This window comes from Maylandia zebra, linkage group LG20 (genome assembly GCF_041146795.1).
Source record: "Maylandia zebra isolate NMK-2024a linkage group LG20, Mzebra_GT3a, whole genome shotgun sequence".
NCBI lineage: Eukaryota > Metazoa > Chordata > Actinopteri > Cichliformes > Cichlidae > Maylandia > Maylandia zebra.
Genome location: NC_135186.1, coordinates 3,174,165 through 3,191,792, shown reverse-complemented (window position 1 = coordinate 3,191,792; position 17,628 = coordinate 3,174,165). Strand labels below are relative to the sequence as shown.

General features: G+C 40.9%; 1 protein-coding gene and 1 non-coding gene across 4 annotated transcripts; one reads left to right on the top strand and one right to left on the bottom strand.

Moving 5' to 3' along the window:
• Positions 1 to 70: 70 nt before the first annotated feature.
• Positions 71 to 16,429, bottom strand: avpr2aa (arginine vasopressin receptor 2a, duplicate a). 3 transcript variants are annotated; one of them, XR_013094760.1, is made up of 8 exons: positions 15,997 to 16,429; positions 15,101 to 15,170; positions 9,936 to 10,315; positions 6,985 to 7,230; positions 6,697 to 6,843; positions 5,154 to 5,709; positions 3,601 to 4,123; positions 71 to 1,875 (listed from the first exon to the last, which is right to left on the bottom strand). XR_013094760.1 is itself a non-coding variant. In XM_004558725.4 (7 exons), the coding sequence occupies exons 3-7, from the start codon at positions 10,311 to 10,313 to the stop codon at positions 3,924 to 3,926; spliced, it is 1,527 nt and encodes a 508-aa protein (XP_004558782.1). In that variant the 5' UTR covers positions 10,314 to 10,315; positions 15,101 to 15,170; positions 15,997 to 16,429; the 3' UTR covers positions 72 to 3,923. The 3 variants fall into 3 exon arrangements, 1 of the variants encoding a protein (XP_004558782.1); XR_013094761.1 differs by having other exon boundaries at positions 71 to 1,872; XM_004558725.4 differs by having other exon boundaries at positions 72 to 4,123.
• trnac-gca (transfer RNA cysteine (anticodon GCA)) lies at positions 8,361 to 8,432 on the top strand. The gene has a single exon. It is a non-coding gene; the product is annotated as a tRNA-Cys (tRNA).
• Positions 16,430 to 17,628: the final 1,199 nt, after the last annotated feature.

Sequence of the window (17,628 nt, the reverse complement as noted above, 5' to 3'; positions counted from 1 at the left end):
TCAGTTACTTTTTTGAAGAAGTAACTATATAATTAATTGCACAACATTGGTCATTATATCCTGTATTTTGCAGACAGAGTTACAGGACTCTCTCCCAGACCACAGACTCAGAATACAAGTCAGAGCTTTATACAAATAGAAAAAAGAAAGTTGTGTTTTCAAAATTGGAGTTCAAGTTATTTTTACTTCCAATAGTGTTAACATGCTACACAGGTCATGAACAAGATTATTTGTAAGTGAGCTAAAGCAGTTAATTAAAAGTAGTCTAACATAAATGTAAATGCTGTAATTTGATTATTTTTAATAAACCGTGTAACTTCAATGCTGGCGTGACCACAGTGCACACGTCTGATGTCGCTCACAGTGGTCCAAGGGACCGCTCAGGGAGTTTGTGTGTTCGCTCAGAAACATGAAAAATTAGAGGGAACATTGGTGAAGACACATAACAACAAATCATATCTAAGTGCATAAATGTCGTGGAAGCGTGTTGAACAAGCTCCTGTAAAATATTTGTAGATGCCATTTTATCAGACACCATGCACATGCCTGTTTGTACTATTAAGAAAGCAATGTTGCAGGTGAGGTGTGCGCACAACCGTGCCCAAAGTAATGAAAACAAGATGGCTGAAAGCGATAAAAAAAAGCTAACCTTGATCCCTCTGGCTCTCGGAGAAAGAACGTCTTTTAAATCAGTAAACACTTACAGACTAAGGAATCATAATTGCTGCCAATAGAATAAAAGTGTGGCTATATTTAGCAAACAAAGAAAAAATGCCCTTGGAAAAAGCCGCATTTAACTGCCCCCTTCTCTGTAAGCTGAAACAGTAAATGCAGATAAATTTTATGTGGAAAACAAAAACTCCACCAAATAGTTTACCATCTGTTTTAAGGCTAAGAGCATATAAACATCCTCTTGGTGTTAAAACATTTAAGATAGAGAAAAAGAGCAAAATGAAACCCTTTTGTGAGAAGACAAGATAAATTGGGGAGCCTGTTTCTCTTGCTTCCTCTGATAATAAAGTATGATGCTCTTTCCTAATGCAGACACAGGAGTCGATCTGGGCCAGTTGGGCCACCTGGTGTCTTGGAATGAGCCTCGGCCATCATTAGGTCTGCAGAGGGGTCTTGGGTTAAGCAATGCAGACGCATTGCTCAGTATGGTAAAAGTCCTGGCTCCAGGTCTGATTTATACCGGCTGTGGTGAAGGCTGGGGGTCTCAGTCATTCTTCAGAGCCACTGGTTGCACTCCTTGGCTGAATTTAAATTGATTTGAAGACGGAACTTGCCCTGTTTTCCTGCCCTTGTGACAGGCTCCCTGAGGGATAATTTATTTCTTTTATACCCCATTGCAGCCACACGGCTGGAAGGAAGTGCTGCCCTAACTGTAATGAAGAAGTGACCTTGAGTTTAGCCGTCACCCATGCTTCTGCATGGAAACCGTGAGCATTAGGGCATTCAGCATAAATATACACACACACACACTGCAAGATTATAAAAACAGCAGTGACCTACCAGTTAGACCATCTATCATATGCTCTGACAAGAGAGAGATGGTGGTGGCTGTTTCAGTGAAAAATAGGAAATGCCAAGTCTTTTATAGGACTACTCAGGAAACTAAACTGACTCTATAGGAAATTCTGTCTGATGATGGGTCTATTTTTAGGGGATATTTAAAGGTGTTCGTGCTATCTGCTTCTCAGTCAGTTGAAGTGCATTTATTATTTAGCCGTTTTAATGCTCACTAATGGCTGTACAGAAAGCACAATGCACAGCTGAGGAGTGTTCGGCCTCTCCCATCAATCTGAAAGGCTGGATGAAACTGAGGTTTGGCTCTTTGCGTGGAGAAGAATCATCCTCTGACCTCTCAACTTCCTGCTTGGGAGAGAGAAAAATACATGAACACCCTGAAGGTTTGGGAGAAGTTCATCTATTTCCTGATATAACAAAGTGAGACACGGGACATTGTTGCTGCAGAGTTTCATTTGGCTGATAATCAAAGCAGAGGCCTGTGTCTGGGGAACAAGTTTGCAGTGGCGTGCTGTAAACCCAAACACCACGGCCACGCAGAGGAAAAGGTGAGGCTTCTCCTTCGACCCAGACAAGTACTCTTGAGATACCTTGAAAGCATGCCGGTATTGTCCTGCAGACTCGAACAACACTGTTCTCTCACGAAAAAGAAAGATGCACCAAAGTGTCTCACTGTGAGTGCACATCATTAAAAAAAAAAGATTATTTTCAACAGCATCTAATGGATAGACTGATCAAATACACACAATGTTATCACATTTCCTGTATGTACAGTAGCTTATATAATTATGCTATTGTAAAAACATACCATTAGAATATTTAAGTGTGTCATGCAGCTGAGGGCCATAATACTTTACTCTGTGCACAGAATAAAATGCAATATTATAAAAACTGTACCTGGAAGGCAGAAACAGGGAATAATATACATATATACTATCTAAGTATACATTAAAGATATATATATATTTGTGTGTACATTTTCATTTACACAACAATAAATAAATAAAGAGATTAAAGAACACATGGCTCATGGTGTGATATAACATATCCTATGATCCCTGCTCTGGAGGTATGCTCTGTCTAAAAATAACTTGGCTGACATCATTTACAGATTAATCCAGTGAGGGAGGCCCCCTCTAAAAATGTCTACTGACATTACAGGCACTTGGTTTGGACTTGGAGTATTTGCAATATTCATGTGAAGTGTTTTCTTAAATAGTAATTGTTTCTAGATGTACGCTAACGTGTAGGTTGGAATATGTCTACTGATAAGACTTTAAAGTCGAGCTTTTAAAAAACAATCTTTGGTTTGACACCGCCTTGTTTTCTTTCTTCCTTCTTTTTTAACTACACTGTACCTCAGACCATTGCAACATTCAGCTTTTATCTAGCACAAAATGTAACATTCTCTTCAATAAATATACTTTACAAGGTTGATCACGATACACGGAATGCTGATAAATACTTCTCATGAGTTTCTTCTGTGCTGTGTTCTCGTTTCATACTTTCCGAAAAGCATGACGGGAAGGTTCTTTTATGTGCCTCATATGGCGTGTTTGTATAAAATACAGTCACATAATTGTGTCCCAGTTGAGCAAGGAAAACCAGGTTTATTTTTTTGTGCGGTGCTTTCCTTCTGCTGCACCGTCCTCAGGAGTGAATCTTAAGCCCATCTTGCTAACAAATCACTATTGTTGGAACCTGGAAGTGAATTCTTTCTTTGCCTCAAGCATCCTTCTCTAATCCTTTCTTTCTTTCTGTGGAATAACAAAGTTTGATCACGTTATTAGATTTCAACTACAGTCCTCCTGGGACCACTGCTGTAACATCCATGACATCCCCTGTCTGTTCTCCTGCAGTCTTATTCTCGTGTACTGTCTGCATGTGCTTCTTTTCTCTTCCTTCCAGCTTGGTTTTCTCTGCACCCATAGTTTTGTCTGCTGCTTTATACATTAGGCGTGCCATTAATGTAGCAATCCACCCCTTGCATTCCTGCTGCTCTACTGTATCCGAGCAGAGTAAGAGACTGTCCACAGTTCTGTTCAACAGCTACTGAGGTGAAAATGTTCTCACCTTCCAGTCCATTTCACCCCACAGATCCACCGAAACACTGTGTTATGAATGGTGCTGACATCTTCAGTGACAGCCGTCCTTACTGCTGGGGCGAGTAAGACAGGTGATTACAAATAGAAGTCCTGGTGAGAAGACAGCTGTCCTTTGATGCTGAAAACATCTGGTGGAGGTCGTCACAGTGCGTTCTCAGGCTGCGGCGCTGGAGGCGGTGACATCAGCAGAGTTGTGTGCAAAAGTACGTCCTTGCAGTGGGCGCGTGTGCACCCATGCATGCCTTTCGAGCATGTCTCTGTGTGTCTCGCTCTCCAGCTCATCAGTCTTTGTCAGTACAGGCTGTCCTTGGTGGTGGAGGTGTGTGTGGTGGTAGAGTCGTCAGGCAGGGAGCCCCGTCGTCCAGATCTTGACCCACAGTGGAGCAGATTTTGCAGCTCTCTTGACACGCTGCTGGAGAAAGCCGTGTAGATCCATGGGTTGGTGCACGAGTTCAGACTGGCCAGCAGCATCAGGATAGTGAAGGCCACTCCTGCAGAGGACACACACCGCCAAAAAGACAAGTCCAAAAATACATTTTCAAATGTACAACCTTTACGTTGGAAGGAAACATTCCTCTTAAAATGAGGACAAACAAATCACAGTGCAAGTCACATTAGTCTCTCACCCCTTAGGAAACAAACATAAAAATGTGCAAATATTTAGCAGCAGAGCACTGTGCATTATTTTGTTTTTATTCTACTTCAAGAATTTGATTATAAATATCCCAGGGGAACAACTCCACACATACTTCCTCCTTCATATTTTTCATTTCTAATAGCAAGTCTATTGTGCATTAGGCAAAACACACTGAGAGCAGCTGAGAACAATGAATGAGACCGTTCTGATTTTAGAATAAAGCTGACAATAATCAGCTGAGTGTGGGGCTGTCTGCCAATCGGGGCTTTTATTTCATGAGAGTATGCTAATCATGCTTGTAGCTGCATGTGAGTACACTTTGTGTATGCATCTGTGCTCGTGTGTGTGCGTTTGTATTTGCGCTTGTTCCATGTGTTGCTTATGATTTTAACTATGCATGCCAGCTGCTGGCACCGATCATTGTTGATGAAATGTCAGCATCTGGCTCTGTTTCAGACTCTACGGGGGACATAAACAGGTTATTTACTGGCCTCTGGTGTTTGTCTTTAGTTTCAGCTCAGGAAAAAACAAACTTGTTTGTGACCTTGTATTATATTCTCTGTTGAGAGCTGGAGCTTGTACTTAGAATAATGAGTTAGATAGCCTAATATTTGGACCCACCAAGATGCTCAAAAGCATTGATTGGAGTTTTCTGTTAAAAATAGGAGCTTTTCAATTAGCTTTATGCTCTCTAAAGTGCAAAACAGGTAAATTAGCTCCATTAGGGCGATTAAATAGATTACATGAGCTAAGGAGAATCAATCCATCTGGGGTAAACAACATAAATGATTCACCTGACCACACAGATGTTGCTTTCATTTCTTTTATGGGGTAGATTGGAAACATAAGTGGATGTTGCATCCATTAAGATGTTTATGACTAACCTTGGTCTGGAGGGTCTGGATCCCAGGCTGCCCACAGCTGGACAATGAAGAAAGGTGACCAGCAGATAGTATACACCAGCACAATGACCAGGGTCATCCTCACCGTCTTTGACATGGCTTTAGTGATACTTGGAGGTGGGGTGGCGGGGCGGTGAGGGGGAGCATAATCAAGGGAGCAGCGGGGAGAGTTGGTGTAGGGCTCCTGGCAATCTGAGCCGTTCACTGTTTGCTGATGCGCTGTTGTTCTTGTTGTTGTCACATGTTCCCCGTGGCAACTGTTACACTGAATATCAGGTGGTACATAGTCATAACATTCTCCCACTTGGCTGTTGGGTGTGTTATTGTGGGGGTTGTTATTTGCAACCTTTAAGAGTTGTCCTCCTCTTCCGTCCCAGCCTCCTCCTCCAGACGCCCGTCTCCCCCTCTCTCTGGATCGCTCGTCCTCCTTCCTAAAGCTGTGAAAGCGGAAGAGGATTTCGTTTTTCTTCATCTCAGCCATCACCATCCTCTCTGACTTCAGGTAGATGTTGTTGTGAATCTCGCGGAAGATTCTTATCTGAAATATAAGAACATTTTGAGAAATTACAACAGCTCAGTGAGAGGGAAAACTAGACATTCACGACCTAAAAGGCCCGAGGATTACGTTTTATCATGGGAACGTGGCAAATTCAGATGCTCGTGTTTGCTGCAGACTGTCCTGTTTGCAGTTTAGGTCAACACTGAACGGAAATTTGAAATGTAAAAAAAAGAGAGTATGTGTTGGCCTTAACCATCGGCCATAAACCAGTGTCAGACATTTTTATGTAACATTATTTAACGCCACGATTCCTTCGCTCTGTTACATAGCTACCATAAAACTTTATTGCACCAAAATGATTTGTGGTATTCTCCGGAGAAACCAAAACAACGACATGAAATCCATTACTAATAGGCGATTCATCCTTCCAACTATTTTTACTTTGATTCTGAAGGTTTGTTACAACTGAAGCTACACATTAATCCATCTTTCCATTCAGTTTATGGGATTTAATCGGGCGAGACACTTGAAACTTTCCAAATTACCTCCTTCAGCAGAAATAACATCATTCTCTCTTCCAGAAACGTTCTAAATATCCCTCTGGATTTGAAATCTGATATTCAAAATAGTGGGAAAAAGGTCCAGAATTCTATGTTTGGCACAGATCTGGTACATTCCTCTCCCTGGCAGGACGTTTTCAGACTGGGCAGGCATCTCGGCAGTAGACCTCCAAGTGCTGTGTTAATTAGGGGAAAAAGCTGGAACCTAGAAATATCTTTCCCTAAATAGATCAGGACTGATGGGAGGCACCCCAGAATGTCATATCTGCCTGGGGATGCGACATAACACCAACCACAGTCTCCACAGGTTATTGAACAATGCGTGCCAAATACACTCTTGAAACCAAAACAGCATTTCATTCATGCCACAAGCCTCATTACTGGATAATGTTGCTCTGAGCATGTAATCCTATAGTCAACACCCTTTGTGGACAGTGCAGAGTTCAGCCAGTACAACTAGAATTACCTGACAGATGGTGATGATGAGGGCGGGCAGGAGGAAGACAGTTACCGTCATCCAGGTGACGTAGGCTTTCAGCCCCCACAGCTCAGCAAAGTGACCCCAGCACTCGAACTCACCGGGAGCCACTTCTGAGCGAGAGAAGATGAACACCTGACAGAAACAACAAGGAAAAAGTGGTCAGCACACCCACAGACACTGATAATCTGCAGTGATCTCTTGAAGCTAAAAATAGACAAACATCTTGAGTTCTCCTGTGGAAATCAAGCTGCCTGTGTGTTCACCCCTTCCTACCTGCGGTATGCTGAGGATCAGTGCCAGGCCCCAGGCCACCATGACAGGAGTGTTCCAGCGGGACACTGTGCCCCCTCGGTAGGCCTGCAACGGGCAGCAGATGGCATGGTGCCGGTCTACTGTCATGGCAACTATCATATAGGAGGAAGCAAACATGCCAACAATCTGCAAGTACTTGATGGACCGGCATAGCAAATCCGGCCCTTGAAACCTCTCTGTAATGTCCCATATTAGCTGAGGAAGAACCTGAACACACAGATAAAAAGCAGTTATTTTTAAAATAAGTGTTTCTAATATATTCAGTGTATCAACAAGAAGTGCCTGTGCAGCCCAAACCCAATTTAGCACTTTGTCCGAGACTGTTATCTGAAAACTGCTTGAGCACATCAGTAAGCCACAGCATGGCACTTAATGACATGTTCTTTACTATCCATGACAAGGGCACTGGGCAAGCCTGTTTTTTCATTTGTTTGTTTTTACCTCAAAAAACACCAAAGATATGGTCATCTACATACGAAAGTAGTTCTAAAACAAAAAAATCATTTATCCTGTTTGAATGATGTTTATAATTGCATTGCACAGCTGGACTGGGAAAAGCTGATCTTTTATATACATATATATATTTGACTGCCATTTTAAGAAATTTGTGCAGCTGAGTCACCGAGAAGCCAACTGGGTAGGAAAGCAGCAGAGACTTCAGAAAGAAATACAGATGCATTTCATTACTGTGAAAAGCCCTGACAGAGCCCTCACTCACTGCAGTGGGTTTTTTAAAGCATCTGAAAACAGACATTAAAGTACACTATAAGGCAGACAGTTTGTACAGTTATTACAAGTTTGAAAGTCAATATTTGGTATGACCAACTTTATTCTTTAACACAGACTGAGGTCTCTTAGTGAAACTTTCTTGTAAATTCTTTAAGTAGTCTACAGGAATAGTTCTCCAGGCTCCAGGATAGTTTCTCATTGGCTGTTTTTCTACCTACGTATGCACTGACAGTGTGCTTCCATGGCGGTATTGAAAAAAATCTGATGGTACTTTTCTGTGTTCATAATTCCATCAATTATGACAAGATCTCCACAAAAGCTCCGACATGTTGTTCAGATGGCTGCAGACACTCGCTGTTGTGCTTCTCTCCTGACCTCCTCCAACAGTACATATTGACATTTTGAACTAAAATTTTAAAATATGGATTTGTCCTTCATTCGTCCTGTTGCCACTGATTTTCGGTTCAGTTCTTGTGTAGTTTGGCACACACCATCCTTTTCTTTCTGTTTCCCTTCCTTAAGAATAACTTCCACTGAGACCATCTCTGATTAGGCTTTGGCAGTATAGTATATGAATCAACTGAAGGGCCAGATGCCTTTATCATTGTGGGGGTATAGCTTAGTGGTAGAGCATTTGCTTGCAGCTCAAGAGGTCTCTGGTTCAATTCCAGATACTCCCTGTGGAAGCTTAAAAAGCCTTTCTTAAAAATGGCTTCTTCACAGCCAGCTTTCCACCGAGATCTTTTTAACAAACAGTAAAAGGCTCATTTGAAGGCTCAGATGCACGTGTCGTCTTTGCTGTTTTGTTTTTTCTTATTTCTTAAGGACACAACTTTGAGATGTTGTTCATCTGCTATTGACTGTTTTTATTTTTTTAGGCCTACTGTTTCATCTTTATCTTCCAGACCTAAAAATTTTTTTACGTTTTATTTTAAGTTCATTTATTAAACACTTTTCACGGACAAGCAGCCTGTGAAATGGAGCGAGACAAAGATTTCACATGCGAGAGCAGTTGGGCAGAAGGAGGCAAGAACCTGACTGATTTTAAAATGTAATTCAGCAGGAGCTATAATTATGGTCTCAGTCTTGTTAGCATTTAAAACAAGGTAATTACTAGAGAGCCAGTCAGTATTCTTTCTGAGTTAAGCTGTGGACTCGGGTGGACAACCTATCAAGCTGAATGTCATCAGCATAGAAATGATAAAAAAAAAAAAATGTAATTAAAAAATTGAATAATGGCAGCTAGAGGAAGCATGCAGAAAAAAAAATGGACCCAAAATCCCTTTTTAACCCCACAGGTTAGGGAGGAAATGTTAGAGGTGAACTTGTTTGTTCTAACAGAGAAGTTCCTATCAGAAAAGTAAGAAGTAAATAAGTCTAAAGCACAGCCAAATTCACCAGCCAAAACATGAAGCCTATAAAGCAGGATTTTTATGGTCAATGGTATCAAAGGCTTCACTGAAATCCGGCAAAAATGATTACAGAACAATTCCTCCATCAGAGGCCTTCAACAGCATGGTCTCAGTGGAACGCTACTTTTGAGAGCAAGACTGTAAAGGGTTAAAAATATAAAATTTGCATAGTAAAGATCTGAACTTATTTTCTGCTGTTTTTTCTAATATTTGCTTATAAATAGTCTTTTTTTTTTTTTTTTAATTTTAATTACCACATTCCTTTTAAAAAGGTCAGGTACAAGGACTGGACTGAAATAACTGAAAAAGCCTCCAACGGCCAAAGAAATGCTGGATAACTATTCCTCATGACCACTTTAAAAATTACAGGAAAGTTTGAAGGTCTGGAGGCAAAATAAAAAAGAAATGCACAGTATTTATATTATAGGTATTTTTGTGGAACAGTGTATACAGCTGTAACAGATCCAGACAGTATATAACTCACAATTACATAGTTTAACACAGTTAAGTGAAAAAGAAATTCCCATGGAAGATAAAAATCAATATTAAGATGAGCAAGTTTTCAGTGTGACAAAAATTGTTAGTAAAGATGAAATATTTAGACTTGAATAAAGACTCAAAAAGAAATAAACATGTTTTACTTATGGCAAAAACAAAACAAAACAGGCCTTTAACAAACTGAGACCATTTTGTAAATGTTTGTTTCATCCACTGCTGTGATCTATGTATATTCATGTTGCTATAATGCCTCAAAGAAACCCCTGTACTGACCTGAAAGAAAGCCACCACCAGGTCAGCCACACACAGGTTGACCATGAATATGTGCATCGGCGCGTTGTGCTTCCTCCGCCTCAGAAGCACCCACAACACAAAGCTGTTCCCCAAGGTGGTAAGAGCCAGCACCACCGCAAGCACTGCAATCTCAGCCCGGGCCAAGCCGATATCCCTCACCCTGGGCTGGGGAAGGGTGCGAGGTGTGCTATTGGAGCCATTCTCGGCAAAGATGCCAAAGAAGGATCCCCCACTGTGAGACGTGTTGAATGAGTTCAGTTCAGAAATAAACGAGGAAGAGAAGTTGTTTCTTCCTGTGGGGCCCAGAGCGGAGAGGCCTAACCTATCCCAGTCCGTTTCCAAACTGATGCTTTCCATTCCTGGAAGACAAACAAAGTGTTAATTTGGGAAAGCCAATAAAATCTATTGTTTATAGTTTGTATAAATGATGCTCTGCACAAACACAGTCTGCAGGAGTCAATCTGCTGCAGGGCTGTATGACTGTCCACTAGTGGATTTTGGCCAAGTCCAGATTATTATCAACAGACAATGAAATTGCACTGAATTATTACATCTGTGCATCTTATTGCATTTCCTGCAGTTGCCTAAAAATGCACTGTTCCTTACAGTATTGCTGAGAATCCAAAGCAAAACACACACAGACTTCTCACATAAGCTGATGCAGATATAAATCACAGGAACTCTTTGTTGTTGGATCATCAGTAACAGTTTCACATCATGTACCACAAATAGCTCCTGTTGGGTAACCTCATCACATTCAACTCAAAGTAATGAGAGCCAGACACTCTGCCAATCATGCAAGTGTAATTATGTCTCAGATTTTAATAATTCTCCTGTCTGTTTGTCCCTCTCCCAAAGCTTCCCATTCGATCTGACGCAAGTCCAGTTTGGTTTATTTTCTTTCTAATTCTTTCTCAAGGTTGATTTGACAGCTTTGCCTCCTATCCCACCACCCTTATTCCTTCACGTCCCCTCTCATAATCATTCTCATCCCATGCTTACCCTTGTACATTCCTGTTTCCCCCTGTTTTTGTTCCCCTCTCTCCAGATTTTCTCTCATGCATCCAGGCGTTCTTTTCTCTTCTCTCTCTCTCCCAATCTAAATTAATTTTACGTTTATTTTTCTTTGCTTATAAATAAATGGCTGAAAAGAACAGAAAGTTGATAGGAATTAGATGACAATTTAAGAAACAGAGTCATGGGATGTAGAGGGCAGCCTTGGTCAAATAAACTGCATGTAGAGTAGCGTCTGAGAAGGGGGGGTGGGCGGTGGTGGAGAGTAGCGATACAGGCGGTGAGGAGAAAGGAGAAAAAAACTGCCCAGAAAAGGTAAAAGAATTGATTTTTGAGGGAGGGCGATTGGATGAGACTAGAGGAGTGGCAAAACATAGCTCCAAGGAGAGATGTGCACTTTTAGTTATTTCGCTGTGAGTGATGATTGACACCGTGTTGATGTAATATTTTGACTAATATGCTGTGGAGTGGTCGTATATCTAAATGTGCCACTGAATGGGTGATAAGAGAGCTTCCATTTCTGCCTGATCAGAAGGAAAACGTGAGAATATTGAGCAATTGAATGTGACTATACATAACAAGGTTGTTCTCACTATTACGCTACCACCTAATGACCAGTTAGTAACAGTGGACGCACTCCTGGGTGTGTAAGGACGGCCGAACATACTGTCAAGCTTTACATGCTGGCTTTGCCAGAGGAATGTAATCAGATGAATGCATGACAGGCCTGGCCTGGTTGACTTCTCTTCCCAGCACAAATGTACAGCTGTGGGTGAAAAGAAGAGTATCTCAGTGGGATCATTCCTCAGAAAACAGAAAACTGCTCTCATGATTTGAGTGAATCCCTGCCGCCACACGAGGCAAACACAAGACTGCCATAAATGTCCAAACTAAATCAATCATTTTCTTTTTTTTATTAACATTCCTCTATATTTAAAGGGTTGTATTAGTGGGAAGGTCGGTAGAGGAGAGGATCAGACGTAGCAATAACAGTTGTTTTTTTCATCTTTGTTAATTAAGGGTGTAGACAACAGGGCCCTTTTTCAGTGAGGAATCTCTGGGCTTCTTTTTGTTGGTTCTGAGGAGCCTTGTGCCCCTCTCTGTAATTACAGTATAATTCATGAGAAGGTTCTTTGTGCGGCTGCACCCACAACCTAATTTCATTATATATTTCCATGTGATTCGTTTTTGATGTTCAGTCTGTTTTCAAGTATGCCTCGGTGCAGATAAGGTGCAATGGAGTTGTTACAATACCTGGAGTAAAGCTTAATTAAAGCTTTACTCCAGGTACTCAAGAAAGTCAAATAAAAGCATTGAAAACTGCTAAGTAGGAGCAGCTGTTAAGGTCCATCTGTCTGTAGATGACCACTGATGAGTACGTGCTGCATTTCTTTCTTCATAGCAGATTTTTATCTTCAAATTTATGACATTGTTCTGAGAAAATCTGAATCCCTTGTTTACCTAAACTCCCGGATAAGAAAATATGCTGAATGCTCATTTGCATTGCATGTGTATCCAAGAAATCTCAGTGAACTGTCTTCCGATTGCTCAAGCTCATCTACAGGAGACCCATGCATAGCCTGAAACCTGTGCCAGGAGTGCTCTCTGTCATATCATGAAATTTCTCAAACTGAAGCTGCACGATGAAGGTAAATAATGTCTGCAGAACATTGCTGGGTGCAGTTTAATATATTCCAAGCAGACCCCATTATTTCCATCTGTCTGACTGACTTAACACAAGTACAAATTATTCTTTGTGTGCTTGATAGACTGTAGACAGTACTTCTAGTAAAGTATGCTTTCTTTCTGATTGATGATGGAGTCTATCCCTCCCTTGCTTTGCTCTCCAGAGGCAAAGCAGAATGCAACCATCCATTTTCATAACCTCTCCGTGCTGTACTGCTGTCATAGGCACGGGGTTCATGCTCACAGAGCCTCAGGGAAGAAAGGAACATGTAGTTAAAGTGCACAAAAACCATTATAGATAGCATCCACTCACATCTTTCAACATCCGTGTCATCATTTCCAATTGTTCACACGTGTTTTGGTCATTCCCTTTCACAAACTACGATATGTTCAACATATGCCAAGATCCAAATACCAGATGTGTGAGACAAAGTATTTTTAAACCATTCTGAGGTGTGTTAAGGAACGAATGTCGTATAAAACCATGTTTTGATGTCAGTATTACAGTGTGTGACAAAATGCTTTTAAAGGAAGTTGAAAAAAAGGGTGCTATTATCCTTTAAGGCAAGACTTCACCCATTAGACACTCTGAAGGAGGTGCTTGTGCACTTGGTGGTTTAATCCAAACATAATGAAAAAGCCATCACCTCTCTGCCTGTCTTGTCAGCCCCTGGATTAGTTTCCTTTGACCAAGTTGACCGAGTCTGATTAATGAGGACCTCTTTGTTCTCATTACCAGCCGCCCAGACGATCTGTGGCTAATTTCTCCTTCTACTCAGTCTTCCTTCTCTTCTACTTTTTCCATCCGTTACCTGTTATTTTCGCTACACTTTCATCCACCCACTCCATTTCTCTGATTCTGATTCCCTCCTAACCATTCCACCACCTGTGATCACAGACAAAAGAGGAAGCCGCTTCTCCTGTAGAGGAAACTGGCTGTGACATGTTTTTTTGTTTTTGCTTCATTTTAATCACCGTCCCCATTAATTGACTTTGGCAGCAGGAAACAGGATTAAAAAGGTCTGGCCCAATCTGAATTCAAGTCAACTGAAACTAATAAAGCAAGCATTAGATGACAGCGTGTTATATATTTACCTTTGGTTTTCCGCTGTTTTTCCTCAATGTGATTCATGCACGACACAAATGAATCATGTGGGGTCACAGACCGGGCTGCGTGGCATTTCATCTGCATGATAAGGCAGCCACGGCCACGTTTTTCTCTTTAAGCCCCACAAATCTGTAAATTAGATCCCCGCTTGCACCCTCGCTGTGGCATTGATTCACCTCCTGAATGAGTTGGGTCAATGACAGCTAGATAGTTTGTGTATATTTATGCATTTCAGTTTGTGGAGGAACCTGCTGTACTCATTAAAAATCACATTCACGGTTCTCTATTTGAGTACATGTCACTCAGGTTCGCTCTCCAGCTGCAGCTCATATGAGCAATAATACAAATTATTCTTTTACTGTCTTCAACCCCAAACAGCCAAATAAATGATAATTATGCAGGGCCACACCTCATTATACACAGCGATTCAGTCATTGCTTAGATTACAGTCATATTGTATCAGATCAGATCAGGTCAGGTCAGTAGACAGAACTCATGCAGAAGGTCCAAGTCCTCTTATCGTTACTGATAAACCCCGTTCATTAGACCACTGGCTGTTTTTCTTGTTATGTATCATTAACTAGCACACCACCAACAAGTGAACCATTCAAAATGGGACCTTTTTTCACATCACATATAGCTGATAAAATATTCAGAGTATTCCCCCCGAAGATTGGAAAGTGGGCTGCAGTGTTACCACATCAGCTAAAACAGGCCTGGAGTTTATTTGGTCAGAGCTGCAGCACATGATGAAATGAACGCAAGTAAATGATTCCCTGTTAGAGACCAAAGTAAATTGACTGTTAAAATAACCGTGATGATGATTTTTTCCTGATGGAGGCTGCAATCAAGGAAGTTATTATTCCTCCATAATAGTTTGTGTGAGGGAGAAAAAAGAAGAAAACTTTGCGATTTATGGTGGAAAAAACCTTTTTCAATGACTTTGGTTGAGACAAAGAGCTTCCACAAAAAACACGTCTGCCAAAAAGCATTATTTGATTTAACTGACAGACAAGAAAGTTTGGCTTTTGTTGTTGTTGTTCATTTTTAAGTATGGGATCTGTTTTTGATTTAACTTAAACACAATTTTTGATTATTTCTTCACTGTTAGGAGGAAATTTACCATTGTGATAATAAGTTGTGTCAGACAATAAATCAATGACACTTGAATATACAGACGCATGCATGCCGTCCACTCACAGCCTGGGAAAACAAATCTTTTGTTTGTCTAAAGCCCTTTGAGTTTCCTTTAAAAAAAAACATGCGCAGGGCACGCACGTGTGCAAAAAACACTCACACAAAGAAGAGCAACCCAGTGTGAGAAGTCGTCTCTTACCTTGTTGTCAGTGCATGGTAAGCATTCTCACGCGTGTCCTTTTCTGTTGGCTTTGCTCTTGTCTTTGCGACTGTGGGACAGAGCATTAAAAGCCATCACTGTTACAGCTCATTTACGTTACAGGCAACAACAGATAACATTAACATCGTGACAGTTCCCCCGAGCTTCTGTAATCTGTGGAAAAACAGGACCACATCCATTTTCAATTAAGCTCTGCAATGACTTACATCTAATCAAGCACAATAACATACATGCTTTATGTTAAGAGAAATGACATCCTGAAAGTAGCTCTGGGAAACAATTAGGTTAGAATGATTTATTCACATTTTTTATTTCTGTTATTTAGAAAATTTGGAACAATTTTGTTTAATCAACCCAATAATTTACTACTTTGATTTACAGTCACCAGAGCACTTTTTCAAACAGTTGTACTGTTTCCAAAATATAAGATGTGTGTTTTGTTCCTTTTCTTGTTAAATAAAATATGTAAAATAAATATAATAAAATATATTTTCACTGTCTACAAACATGAAAGTAATATTATTAGATTATTGTATTATTATTATTATTAATGAGGAAACATGATTCTAAATACAAATATAAAAGAAACTGATAAAGCTCAGCCTGTTTATTAAAATTCTGCACACTGGGCTTTGATGGCATACTTGAGTTTTGAGCATAAATGAGATACTGTAGCCACACAAAGGCATGACCTCGATTGGGTTGTAAACAAATTGGAGGAATACAATGAGATTAAATTTAAGGCCCTGCTGGAAAGTTTTTCAGACAATGTTGAATAATGATTTAAATAATTAAAATAATTGTACATTTAACATAATAAGTATATGTTTAGCCATCAAATCCAGCAGTCATTATGGACTCAATAAGGTACTTACTTGTTCTACTTCAGTGGTGCATTTCTTTTATATGTCGCTTAATTTTACCCAAATTAATTCTTCTCAATCCATGTCTCTCCTTTTAGCCTCAGCTGAATCCTGAATGAATTAGGCAGCACAGGAATAAAAATCACTCTTCATCAGAGTCAGGTGTTGGTCAGTGTTAACAAAAAGTTCTTTAGGGAGCTCTTTGTTAGTCCTTTGCCTGCTGAGTGTACTCTCCTTGAGGTGTTGTAGTTCATTTGTAGTTCATTTTATTAAAGTAATCCATTTGATAGCCATGCGTGCCCTGGGTCCATTTGCGTCAGGTTATGCTTTTGCAATCTGCTGTGCCTTCACTAGCAGAAATGAATTTGATCTCCGTCCGTTCCTACCTCCCCCCTCTTCCCTCCACAGCTATCTCCTCCTCCTCCTAGGTCAACCAGCTTGTCCGCCAGGACTGAGGGTGGAGCCTGCAACCAGGAGTGGTGCAAGAGAGAGGGAGCGCGAGGGAGAGAGAGAGAGAGAGAGAGAGAGAGAGAGGGGAAGGGACCTGTTTTGTCATCCATAGCATTGCACTGAAGTATGGTGTCCACTCAATCACTGTGAGTCACTGGCAGACACAACCATCAGTCTTTACGTGCAGAATTCCTTTATATAATATTACAAGTAAGCAGTCCAGAACAGATACCTGCTGATATTATAAAAGAGAATATTCAGCTGTTAATTATAGCTCTAAATCCAGCTTCCCAGACACCCTCAGCTCCATTTCCTTCCCAACCCAACAGTTGAGCCATGTCAAGAGTCCCCACATGTCAGCTGAGGCTCAGACGAACCGCCCACTCTCACATTTGCTCTGTCCGGTCTCACAACAATACTGCCGTCAAAACATAAATCATAGCAAACAACACAATGTGCTAGAGACATATTTGAATTCCCAAAGAGAAAAAACTAAGCGCTGAAATAGCCAAATGTTATAGTTTCCTAGAAAATGTTATTATGAATCGGCAGAACATCTGCCTGCAGAGATGGAGACGCACTTCCTTCGACAGTGTAGAAGAAATTGTAGAAATTCAAAGGAGCTTAATCACCTGAAGTCGCAAATGCTCTCAGGGCAAGGAGGCAAAACATATCGTGGGGCCCAAGATTTATATTAATATCCAACACTCTAAAAAACAGTCACTGACAAAGAAACACACAAAATGCACAACCACATGCACACATTTGATATAATAACATGCATAAGAGCATGAATGTAAGCATCACTGCATACCGTCCAGCTTTGTTAATATTGTTTCAAAACACAACCAGAGAAAGTGAGCGCTGGAGAAAGAGACACAAACACACACTCCTGTGTTCAGGCGTGTTTGTGATACAGAGAGAGAGATGGTTAAGATGGAGAGGTACCACCCCGCCCTGTAGTGATTTATTGCTTGTGTAGTCATTGATACATGCTGCTGGTGTTTTTATTCAAAGCTCTCTCCTGTCCTCTTCCCTTCAATCTGATTTGTTGCTCAAGGACAAGGGCCGAAGTTCCACCCAACTAGGAATGCCGAATAGCTGACTCAGCTGAGCCAACCTCAGGTCCCACCTTTGGCACACAAACACAAGGCTGGAGCACAAAAACAAAACAAAGGTGCTTAAATGCCGTCT

What these genes read in the sequence shown, in the direction of transcription:
- avpr2aa (XM_004558725.4), bottom strand. Translation starts at nt 10,313, where the DNA reads ATGGAAAGCATCAGTTTGGAAACGGACTGGGATAGGTTAGGCCTCTCC. An exon ending in TGATCCTCAGCATACCGCAG is followed by an intron (nt 6,844 to 6,984) that starts GTAGGAAGGGGT and finishes TGTTTCTGTCAG; the next exon opens with GTGTTCATCTTCTCTCGCTC. An exon ending in TCATCATCACCATCTGTCAG is followed by an intron (nt 5,710 to 6,696) that starts GTAATTCTAGTT and finishes CTTATATTTCAG; the next exon opens with ATAAGAATCTTCCGCGAGAT.